Source organism: Vespula pensylvanica, chromosome 19 (assembly GCF_014466175.1).
Source record: "Vespula pensylvanica isolate Volc-1 chromosome 19, ASM1446617v1, whole genome shotgun sequence".
In the NCBI taxonomy this organism is placed as follows: Eukaryota; Metazoa; Arthropoda; class Insecta; order Hymenoptera; family Vespidae; genus Vespula; species Vespula pensylvanica.
The window spans coordinates 889,294-901,887 of NC_057703.1; the positions used below are offsets into that span (position 1 = coordinate 889,294).

The 12,594-nt window shown below is 40.4% G+C and overlaps 1 protein-coding gene and 1 long non-coding RNA gene across 8 annotated transcripts in view; one reads left to right on the forward strand and one right to left on the reverse strand.

Moving 5' to 3' along the window:
• LOC122635763 (hemicentin-1) overlaps positions 1-12,594 on the forward strand; it is a 151,716-nt gene that overhangs the window by 137,737 nt on the left and 1,385 nt on the right. For 5 of the 6 annotated variants that reach the window (XM_043826393.1, XM_043826394.1, XM_043826395.1 and 2 more), the window contains exons 3-4: positions 9,423-10,884; positions 11,294-12,519. In XM_043826393.1, the coding sequence (XP_043682328.1) occupies positions 9,423-10,884; positions 11,294-12,519 (2,688 nt within the window). Of the gene's footprint in view, positions 1-1,309; positions 2,056-9,422; positions 10,885-11,293; positions 12,520-12,594 lie in introns of those variants that run through there. The other variant, XM_043826392.1, reaches the window with a different exon arrangement.
• Positions 1-12,594, reverse strand: part of LOC122635775 — a 70,593-nt gene that overhangs the window by 47,807 nt on the left and 10,192 nt on the right. The gene's annotated exons all lie outside the window — the stretch shown is intronic.

Here is a 12,594-nt window from a genome sequence, read left to right on the forward strand (position 1 = left end):
AAAGTAGAGGAGAGAAGCGTATGAAAGCTCTTTTGATTTCTCTTTAGCATCTACATATGTACCTACCTGTCAGAGTTTTCAATAATAAACATTACTTTAACCTTTTCAGAATCGATTTTCCAACAGAAAAGCTGAATATATATATATATATATATATATATATATATATATATACATACATACATGGCAAAATGCACGATAAGAATCTTAGAAAGTCACAGTAAAAATTGTCACGTTTTCCCATCGATATTACTTCTACCCTTTTTAGGAAGAATCGATACTCCATGTCAAAAGGACACGGACGAATGGAAATAGAAGAATTCGCTGTTAGGAATTTCGTGAAAATTTTTTCCCTTGGAAAAAAAAAAAGAAAAAAGAAAAAACGAGAAAAAAGAAAGAAAGGAAGAACTTAGGGCAAAATTGTCACGTTTCTCGAATATCGAAATTTCCATTCCGAAATACGACTTCCTACTGATCCTCGACGGATATTCATAGGTTAACAGTCATTCTAATCTCATCTTCCGCCCTTTACCAAAAAGAACCGAAACGGAGTACAAGGCACGAAGGGCCATGGGCAGGTTTCGGTATAGAGAAAGAGAGAGAACGGAAAAAAGGTAAGGAAAAAAAGAGAGAAAGAAAAAAAAAAAAAAAGAAAAAAAAATATATAAAAGGGAGGGCAGACGGTCCCTCGGGCCTAGCCTTAGGGAGAAAGAACCACCTGCCCTGGCGAGATCCCCTCCCCCACTTATTCGAAGTACGGAAGAGAAGGCCCTAAGCTTCTTTGCCCTTACACCAGACTGCGCTATCAACGTTGAAAATGATCGCAACCGTCGTCGTTTCATGGGGCCTACAGAACTTGCCGGGACCAAAGAAAATGTGTAAGAGAGAGAGAGAGAGAGAGAGAGAGAGAGAGAGAGAAAGAGAAAGAGAAAAAAAGGGAAAGAGAGAGAGAGAGATGGAATACTATGCGCGCGAACAACGGCTGTCGTTCTACCGAGAAGGGAGGGACGGTGAGAAACGGTGGGGGGTTGCAACGGCAGCGCACGACCCCACGCTCAGTTGCCGTGCGACCGTCGAGAGGTGCGCATTGCTTCGAACTATCTTGAATTTTTTTCGCTCTCTCTCTCTCTCTCTTTTTCTCTCTCTTTTTCTCTCTCCTCTCTCGTCCCTTTTTCTATCCCTTTTTCTCTGTCCATCTCTTTCCGTTTAACATCCTTTAGTGCGATTTTTTATTTCCCTTAAATCACGAGAGAAGACGTTATTTATATATATAATTTTATATATATATATTTTTTATTTATTGGATAAAGATTCAGAGGAATTTTATGGTGAAAGTTAAAGAGATAATTCCTAGTGTGTGTGTGTGCGCGTACGTGCATGCGTACGTACGTGCGCGCGCGTGTGTGTGTATATATATATATATATATATATATATACATATATGTATCTTGTGTGGTCGTGCGTACGAAGGGATCTCTTAACACAAGTTGGATTTCGTTTTAATTCTGGATTATATTTTAATGATCACTACGACCATGTGATCGTGAAAAAGAACGAGTTCGAAGGTGGAGAGGTAGAGTGTCCTTAAGGATTGTGCGAAAGAAAGTGCAGATAAAAGAAGAGAAGGGGAAAAGGAAAAAAATTAAAGAAAAAGGATAGGTGAATGTGGTGCAAGATCGAAGCAATGAGATCGAGATCAACGTGTGTTCTCGGATCGAAGGTGAAAGTTCGATTCGATTTGTGTAAACGTGTGGTACAATCGTCGAAGTAAAAAAAAAATATATATATATATATTCATATTCAACGAAAAGATTACGTGTGACGATAGTGAATAAAAAAAAAAAAAAAGAAAAAAGAGAAAGGAAGGAAGAGAGAAAAAAAGAAGAAGAAGAAGAAGAAAAAGTAATAGTGTATACGCGATTGCTATCGTTTTTCATTCAAACTTTGATTTTTTTTTTTTTCTCAAAGAGGATCTCTTCGATATGGATAAGCGTGCCTTCAGGATTACGCGGAGCACACGGATAGCGGTGCTGCACATTTTACTTCTGTGCAGTGGTGAGTATATCCGGAACGTTCGCACTTTTCATTAGACTAATAATATTTAATAATGCAGTTATACGCATACATATATACATATATAATATACGTATACAATATAATTAGAGAATACTACTTTGTTGCCGAATAAGAATAAATTCATTCGTACGTTTCGTATTGTAAAAAATCTCTGAACAATAATAATTACTATCGTTATTATTATTTATCGATGATGTTATAATATTATTCCTCTTATATAAAAATATTTCTCATGGTTAGTTCTCTAATAAAAAAGGTACAAAGTCGAAGGACGAATTTAAAGTGAAAAAGCGAACGATCTTTTAAAGAGAACCTAATGAACATTAACGAAGAATGAAAAATCAAAAATAAATCAAATAGGACCGTGAAAATTGATCGTTCTGTTCGCGCATATCAATGAAGTCGTTACCACGTGACGTGACGTACTCAACGTATATACTCTCAATGTATCTACTAGGTACTACACGCAACTGAGATGCAACCGCGCGTAACGTACCTCTTTTTTGTCTTTTTTTTTTTTCCTTTTTATTTTTTCCGCGAGTCAACGCTTTCGTAAATGCGGAATGACCGATGCGTGTGATAACGGGGAAGAGTGGGATGGCGGGGGGTGAGAACAGCTCGCTTCGTTTCATCGCGTTACATTTTCAGTGTACTCAAATGATCGAGGTCAATATAACTAGCGCGGATTATATCGAGATGGTGCGATAAGCAAAACGAATTTTTTTTATTTCCCTTTTCTCGTCCACAAAAAATCTTTTAACGTAGAGAGATAAAGTCGTTCGAACGAAAAAGTTCTAACAATCGCGAGATTAAATAAACGGGATGAACGATATGAATTTAATGCGATAATTAGAATTTTTCTACTTTTATTTATTTACTTATTTATTTGTTTATCTTAATTCTCAACTCGATTATTAATCGACGAAGCGTGAAATTATGTCTGGAATATTATAATACTTACAACGGTATAAATTTCGATTATGATTTATTCGACTTTCTCTTTAAGTATGGTATTATCGGATACGCGATTAGAACACCGTCGAAGCATTAGGAGTTTCGTTGGTAATGTTCCTAAACTATACGTGCGTACGTCATGAAACCCAAATTTTCTCCTTCTCTCTCTCTCTCTCTCTCTCTCTCTCTCTCTCTCTCTCTCTCTCTCGTCCTTTCCTCATAGCGATTAAATCTAAACTGCTGTAATAGGATAACGGTATAAGACGATAATAATAATTCTATCATTTTGATAATTTTGTTGGCGCCAATGATTCCTTTGAAATTTTTTATAACATCGATGACGGTGTCTCGAAGTTGGCGAACGATCGATGTCAACGGTTTCGACTTTCGCAAAGCTCCTTCGAAGAGAGTAAAGCGAATAAAACGAGATCGATCGGTCGTATGAAACTCGATGATGCGTCGTCTTCGAGTAGATATCCCGCTTATTTCTGTCGTATTAACGCCATCGTCCCTTTCCATCGTATACGATATCACGTAAACATCGATTGCATAAGCAGAAATTTCAGCGTCGACAGGGTTTCATAATTTTTCAAATTAAGCAAGCATCTCGTGTTCCGGTTTTTTTCTGTTCCTTTTCTGTCCATTTTTTTCTCTTTTCTTTAAATACAAAACCGTTCTAATATCCTAAATAAAAAGAAAAAGAAAAAAAAATATATACGAAGATACGTTTTCATTCGCTTCATTGATGATTATAATACGTATTGAAATGAATGTGCACGTATAAATCGTTTGGTTAAAAATGAAATAGAGAATATAATTGAAAAGGTGAGGGGATAAAGAAACATAAAGATTTATCTTGGAAAGTGTTATAGATTTTAATAAAAGATTATCTTCTACTTTGTAATAGAAAAAAAAAAGAAAGAAAAAAGAAAAGAAAGAAGAAGAAGGAGACAGGAAGGATTAAAGTAGAGTAAGTTCTTAAAGGTCAGACCGGAGGTATCTCAGGAGGTCCTTCTTTTTCGAGATAAAGACGATCGGTGGTCCGGTCGAGCGATTCTGTTATCGGTAAATACGATGGCATAGAATACGACTCCGGTAGCGAAGTAAGTTATGCGACGAACGACTCGACTTATCGCGAATCGCGAGGCAGAGTTTCGTGCTGACCGAAGTCCGGCAAACGGAAGTACAATTTACGATGTTATACCCACTTTATACTTAAGGTTCGTTCGTTCGTTCGTTCGTTCGTGTGTGTCCTAGGAAATCATAAATTTCGAATCAACGTTCGAACTAGTCTCTCGAGTAAATCCGCAGGATTATCTCGCGAGATGCGTCGCGACGTCAATGAGGCAACGCGAACAGTGATTCTCAACATATCTATCGGGGATGTATCCAACCTGTTCGAATTTTTGTGAAGAAAAAAAAAAAAAGTAACGAAATCGATAAGGCGCGAAAAAATCTGTTGTAAATAACTTTAGGTTTCTTCGTGTCATCGCGAAAAAAAAAGATAAGTTAAAAACGCGTTAAAGCAAAATGCTTCATCGTTTTATGAAATTCGCGAACGCATAAAGCAAAGTTTATGTCACTTTACCGAGGGCGCATCCTGCGCGAAATCATAAATTCCGAATCAAAGTTCGAACGAGTCTCGGGGGCTCGTCTCTGCGAAGGAAAGTCAAAATTATGTTACGTGCATGGGTGTTGGCGTGTCGCGAACATGAAATACGATACCAGGAAAGATGCATATATTCATAAGGGTCAAACCTTTACTTTGTTTTTATACACACAAATTTACCATATTATAATATTAAAATGAAAGAGAAAGGAAGAGAGAGAAAGAGAGAGAGAGAGAAACGTTGTAAGGTAATTATCAAACGCGTGAGAATGTAATATTATATTTAAAAGAAAAATTGTCTCCGACCGTTCGAATTAAAATGATATTGATAAAAAATGAGAAAGACGAGATTCGGCGTAAGAAAACCGATTTTTCTTCGATCTTGGCTCGAACGAGAAGAAGCGTAAAACGCAAGGAAAGCTATCCGTCTTGAAGCTCGAACATAAAGTAAAGAAAAACGTACGTCTCGGTGCCCGAAGCGTTTTGTATTCTCCTAACCGGCTCAAGAACGAACCAATGAACGTACGAATGAACGTACGAACGAACGAACGAACGAACGAACGAACGAACGAAGGAACGAACGAACGTCGTACGATCGCTGATGCCACGCTATGCACTTTTTCTCTTCGGTTAAAGAAGGCGCGCGCGAGCTAATGACGCGAAACGGAATGAAGTTCGATAAGATGCTTTCCTACAGTATCGCGAAAAACTTCTAACTGGATACGACATAAGTTTCCACCGAGTTTCAACCTGGAACCTTTTCAATGAAAGAGAAAGAGAGAGAGAGTAACTTTTCATACAATTTTCCCTTATTACAGTATGTCTATGTACGTACGTTATTAACGTCACAAACTACTGTAAACTATTTCGTTCGTATAAAATTAAACAAACAAGAAGAGGAAAAAGAATGAAATGAAAGGAAAAAAAGAAGAAAAAAGAAAAGGAAAAAGAAAATGCAGTACAATGAGAAAAGAGTTGAGAACTAATCGATTTATCGGAGAGGCCGTTGACTGATAAAAAAAGAAAACAAAGAAAAAGAAAAAGAAAATTGTAAGGAAAAGCAAACGCGACATTGAACGAACATAAAGGCGTTATCCCGATACCTTGATAACATCGAAACTAAAACGGTTGCTCCATTCATCGTGCAGAAGAGCTCGTCGTATCCGTATCCCGAAACGATTTGTCATAGAGATCCAAATCCTCCAGGGAGAAATCGCCTAACGACTCGGCAAAGGCATAGAGCGAGCATCTCTATACTCTTGGTTCGATCGAATGCATGCACGTTCGAATCTCGTGATGACGAACACACGAAAAGACAGAACGTACGTATACGGATAAATGTGTGTGCATACGTCTATGCATACGTCTATGCATACCTATATACGTACGTACGTACGTACGTACGCAATACTATACTACACAAGTCCATCGTAATTCGTTTTACGCAATCCAATCGGAATGCACGAGAGAGTTATAACAAATGACGAGTAGGTATACCGAGCGCTTTGTGAAGGTGGAAATTGCAGAGAAAGGTTACTGCTCGTTAAAAATGACTCTTTCGAATCATAAATCACCCTAATGATTTGCCTGCAGTTGTTGTAATCTGTAACTTTATCATTTGGCAAATGGATAACTTATACGATTTTATTTGAAATACATCGAATATTGTTATACGAGTTATTCCTATTCGATGGGATTCAATTTCAAGCTTTTTTCATTATCTCTCTCTCTCTCTCTCTCTTTTTCTCTTTTACTTCTTAAAAGATATATTCGTACGTTCGGATAATTTTTAAATCGTTTTTAAATCGCATGAAACATTCGAGCAAACGATACAAGGATTTAGCATCGAAACCTTCCTACATGGTTCTATTCACCTTGGCTAATCCCTCTATTCGCCATTACTCTCCTCTCTCTGCCCGCTTTCTATGCTCCTCCCTCCTTCTCCTACTCCTTCTCTTTCTCCTTCTCCTTCCCCATCTCCATCTCCATCTCCATTTCCATCTCCTTCTCCTTCTCCTTCTCCATCACCATCTCTTGTCTTTCTCTCCGAGCCTTACGTCATTACACGTCCGTATCTCCTTCGAGAACTTTGACTAACTCGTTCGTATTGACTTAAAAAAAAAAAGAAAAATTGAAAAAAAAAAAAAAAAGAAAACTTACTTTCCACCTACTACTCATCTTTAATACTCCAGATTAAATTTAATAATTTAGTTTAAAAACTCTTTAAAACAAGTTGAACGAGTTTTTCTTCGACCAGAATTTTGGAACTATATTTTCTTGCTTTCTTTTTTTTTTCTTGATTTCTTTTTTGATCTTTCCTTCGAATCATTTTAGTTTGAGAACCACTGACAAAGTTCACACGCATATTGGTCGAGCATTTTTACCCTTTTCGTACTTGTTTCACTGTTTATGTCATTCCGTTCTGTAGAGGAATGTCAACCAACGAGTTGTACGCAGTCGCATCCAGCTGTACATATATGTATATGTATATATATATATATATATATATATATATATATACTTCTCTCTCTCTTTTTATTCACGTGAAACGTGGAAAATCGAGGACGGACGTCCGTCATTTCGTAGGCGCTTTCTATTCCTCTACGAACGAATCCAATCTTCAAGAACATCGCTGGAGTTTTGCTATAACTATCGATCGAAAATCTTTTCGAGATTTTTTTATACACACGCACGCACACACACACACACACGCGCGCGCGCGTATGAATGAATAGCGTGCCAAAAAAACGAAATAAATATGAAGAAGAATATTGTAAAAAATCGAGAAGGTAGAAAAAGAAGGAAGATAAGAAAAAAAGAAAAAAAAAAAGGAGTGAAAGAAGAAGATTAAGAGCCCGCGTGTGGATTATTTAAAACACGCGAGACTGCTGGTACACAGACATGGTAAATACTGAGTTCGTTCGAAACGAAGCACGAGTTAAGAAGCATAGGCGTCTTAGGAATACGAAATTTTGTGCTCTCGTAGATTTGTGTTACCTACACGTTTGTACGTTCGCACCTTCGAATGGACAAACTTCTTCTCTTCAATTGGAAAGTATCGTTCCTTTGGAAAAAAAAGAGAGAGAGAGAGGGAGAGAGAGAGAGAGAGAAAAGGATCGTACGTCTTCTAAATTCGATTTAGAAGATAAATTTTCCTCGAAGAAACTCGATTGATTATACAGGATGTGGTAAAAAGTTCTTACGTGATTTTACAAATCGATTAGGTATCTTTTTTTCTCCTTCTTTTTTTTCTTCTTTATCTTTACGTTTTTCCGACACTGTCCGTGAAATTACAACAAGAATAGAAAATTGTTTGCCATTCTAAAAGAAAAGAAAAAAAAATTAATAATAAATTGCAGCGTAAAAAGAGTTGGAAAGAAAGAAATAATCGATTGGTAATATCATCCAAGATCTTTTCGAACGTTCGATATAATTTCCAATGAGTGTTTCGAAAACACTTGTGACAACACATCGGGGTAGATTCCAGGCATGATTAATATTGTAAATATTCGAGGATACAACTCGCGTCGTCTTTTTAACGAGAAATTTTTCAGAGAATTTTTTCTTTCCTTTCGACGTTGAAAATTCGCGGAAGTAAATCGCGTTAAACCGATGGATCGTAAATATGAGAGAAGGAGAGAGAGAGAGAGAGAGAGGGAGAGAGAGAAAGAGGTATATAAAACTCTAGAAGAAAAGAAGAAAGAAGTTGACTACCGCAGTCGTTCGGTCGTAAAATGAACGTCGAGAGACGAGGAGAAGAGGTCTCTCTCGATATCGTTAAAGAGTCGAACCGGTGATTTTACCGTTAGGCGACCCAATGACGAAGCACATTCGCAGGGACATCACAAGTCTCATGGTTCCGAGGTATCGAACGGTACTCGTAGTGCTATCGATCCATACGTCTAACGTTTTAATCCCTTACAATCGATTTCATGCTAATACGGAGTACGTTACAATTTCATTCATAACGAATCTAAACGTACTTACGTTATTAACGTTATAAATGTATAATGATAATTAAAGAGGACATTCAAGAGAAGGACCCAGAGAATTCTTCCACAAGAACGATTTGATATAATTTTGATAACAATAGGGAACGATCCTTTTATCGCCCCTTCCCTCGAGTTAATTTCGCGATAGTAGCAATTTGATGGGGAACTTTTTAAAAAGGTACATCGTTGAGACGTATGCGAGCATTTAAGAGAGATTTGAAACGATCGGAAGAATTTGATGAATGAATTATTCGATGCGGCATCCGACGTTTCCTCCAGGAATCTATTTCGATCTCGAGATATCGTATTATATAATTTCGGCTTTGATTATACAATGCCCCATGCAGTTTTACATAAATAATATACAAATCTAGACGACCTATTTGATATAATTATCCAAGAATCGATCTGACGTATAATAGAAATACAAATTCGACATTAAAGCGTGACACGATAAAAATATAAGAATGAGGAGAGATCGAAAAGGATCGATAAAAAAGTACCGCGATAAAATTATTCGATATAGTTTTGACGAGAAGAGTGTTATCGATCGGTATGCTCGCGTCGCACGACTCGGTTTCGAGCCGATGACTCCCTTCGATGCAGAACGCACGGCCTGATTTACTTCGGTGTCGCTAACCCGTCTGCCGTAAAATCATCCCCTTTCGATCTCAAGACATTCCGTCCAGCTAGTTTGTTCGTTCTTGCTTTCTTTGTTTTCGACTCCGAGGAGAGATCTTGAAAAAGCGGCGTTACTGGTTTAACACAGGTTCGTATTATCGTTGTTTCAGCTCTGACTCAGGGCCGAGTCGAGGAGACGCAGATGGACACGCACGAGGGCTCGACGGTACAGTTGCAGTGCCGATTCGAGCCGCCTAAGGAGAACGTAACGTGCTTTTGGTTGACCCATACGAACAACAATCATGACAACGCGGCGATCGAGAATCGTTCGTTATCGCCGAATTACAACGTCTTTATGAACCTCGAGGAAGGCCGTTACGATCTACAAATAAGAAACGTTTCGTACGAAAGGGACAATGGGAAATACGAGTGTCGAGTCAAAGTGAGTAGCACGGGTATGGATATCCATAGGAAGTATATCACTTTGACGGTTCTAAGAGCACCGGGACCGCCGACGATATCTCCAACCTCGGCACCCGCCACCGAGGGCCAACGATTGGAGCTCCAGTGTAACACGAACGGCGGTAGTCCCGAACCCGAAGTGAGATGGTACCGTGGTAACAACACGACTCTCCTTCACTCCGGTAGGACGCTATTAGTCGAGCCAACGAAGGAAGACGATCGTGCTATATTTCGATGCGTAGTAAGAAATCGTGCTATGAGAGAAGGGGAGACATTGAACGCCACAGTTACGCTGGATGTTAATTACTTCCCTCGCGTTACGGTAGGCCCAGGAAATCCATTGAAAGTCGAGGTGAACGGTACCGCAACATTGGAGTGCCACGTGGATTCGAAACCAGTAGTTGGTATGGTACGTTGGTGGCGCGACGGTAGCTTCATCGCAACGACGTTTCAACACATCGTACAAAAGGTAACGCTGCAAGATGCCGGCAAGTACACTTGCCAGGCCGACAACGGTCTAGGGAAGAAAGGCGAGAGTTCTTTGCTGCTCGACGTTCTTTATCCGCCGACCGTGTCTATCGAAGGCGAGAGCGTTAGAATCGCTCAGGTGGAGGACACCGTGACGGTACACTGTAACGTATCGGCCAATCCAGCCCCGTCCATAATCGAGTGGCTCCGCGAAGGTCGTCCGGAGTTCAGGCAATCCGGTTCGATATTGAGATTAACTCGAGTCACGGCCGATCACGCTGGAAATTACACTTGTCGTGCGGTTAATACCATTCATCCGACCGGTGGTGAACGAAGGAATCATTCGGCCAAAGCACACGTCACCGTTCGAATTAGACACAAGCCCGGACCGGCAAGAGTAACTCCGGACTCGCCCGTAGCCGTCGAAGGTTCCAGAGTTATTCTCACCTGCATGGCTAGCCCAGCCGGTTATCCCGAACCCCAGTACAAATGGTGGAAGGAGGGTGACGGCGAAAACATTCCTGTCAGAACCGAAAATTCTGGGCCTAAGTATGAAATCGATTCCGTACATTTGGGAAGCGAAGGTACATACAAATGTTACGCCATGAACGAGATCGGAAATGGCGAAGCTGCGTCCGTTAATCTCACAGTTCATCAACCTCCGAAGATACTCACCAAATTACAACCTCACGTCACGAGAAAGTAAGTATCATGGTATTTCCTTCTTTTTTCTTTATTTTTTCGCGACTTCATCCTTGCATTTTCCTTTCCCACGAATTCTCTCTCGCGTTTAATGATTCTCTACGAGAAATAAATTCAACCTTCAAAGAGATAAATAGTTTGCGATTCTCGATACTTATTCGACGCAGGAAAAATAAAGAAAAAAATAAAAAAAAGCAGAGAGAGAGAGAGAGAGGGGGGGGGGGAAAGAAAAGAAGCAATTCGAGTTCCCTTTGAGAGTAACATCGAAGCGTAGAAACCGCACACGATGTTTGCACGATCGATCGGAACGAATCGTTTCGAACTGGCAAGTCAAATTTCTCTCTCTCTCTCTCTCTGTATGTGTGTATACACACACCTCTACGTTTGCTTCCTCTATTTCTATTCGCAGAGTCGGAGAATCTTCTTTTCAAGTGTCGTGCGTGGCGCAAGGAAAGCCAAGGCCTAGCGTGCGTTGGTTGAAGGACGACCAAGAGTTAACAGCCGACGAAAGATTGTACAAAGTGATAACGACCGCTTCGGAAGGTCATGGTAACGTGATAACCGTGAACTCTACATTGAGTTTTTTGGGTCATGCTCGTCCGCAGACGGACGAGATCATAGCGAGCGACAGAGGAAAGTACACGTGCGTTTTCGTGAACGAAGTAAAGAAGGTCGAGTCAACGATGATGTTGAAGGTCGAACACGAGCCAATAATTCTACATCAGCACGGAAAGGTTGCATACAATTTACGCGAAACCGCCGAAGTTGCGTGTAAAGTTCAGGCCTGGCCAAAGCCGGAATTTCAATGGAGTTTTGGCAATAACGCGGCGACGTTACAAGGATCGTCGAGCGATGGCCATTACGAGATATCTACTAGCAGCGACAATTACGACGTCTATACCTCGGTTTTAAGAATGACGAATATAAAACAATCGGATTACGGTGATTATACTTGTCGGGCAGCGAACGCCCAAGGTAGCATTACTTCGACGATCAGATTGCAACCTAAGGGTGCACCTGAAAGGCCGATCAACATCACGGCTATGGATATCGGTCCGACTCACGTCGCGTTACTTTGGGAATTAGGTTTCGACGGTGGTCTGCCAATAACGAAATATTTCGTTTCTTATCGGAGAGTAGCCGGAGGTGACGAAGTGATAACTCCTGATTGCACACCGCCTAGAGGACCGGCCGGACAGTGGCTCGAAATAGATTGCAGGAGATCGAATCCTTGCAACGTTACGAATCTCGAGCAACATCAAACCTATACCTTTAAAGTCAAGGTCTACAACACGAAGAATCATTCGGATTACTCGGACGAGGTGGTCGCCACTACGGCGGTAGCGAAGATACCTACGCCGCTTCGCGTCAGCTATGACCCTGAGACCGGAACCCTGGCTATAAACATCGGTGCGACTTGTCTAGCTTTGGTAGCTTCGATCGAGAAATTCGACGGAACGGACAATTCGTGGAGAATCATCGAGGAGTGGCCTTTGGAAGTATCGGGAAACGCGCCTACGCAGAGAGAGGGTATCCTGGACGATCCGGAATCTTCGGATTCGGAGCCGCGTCTCAGAGTCAGGGTATGCCTGAAGGCCGATCGACAAAAGTGCGGGGAATATGCCGAAGCTGAAAGTGAGTTCGATTGTTAGAATTTTCATCGGCCATAAAACATGTTTGTACGTGCAAATTCGTTCTCTCTTTTTTTCT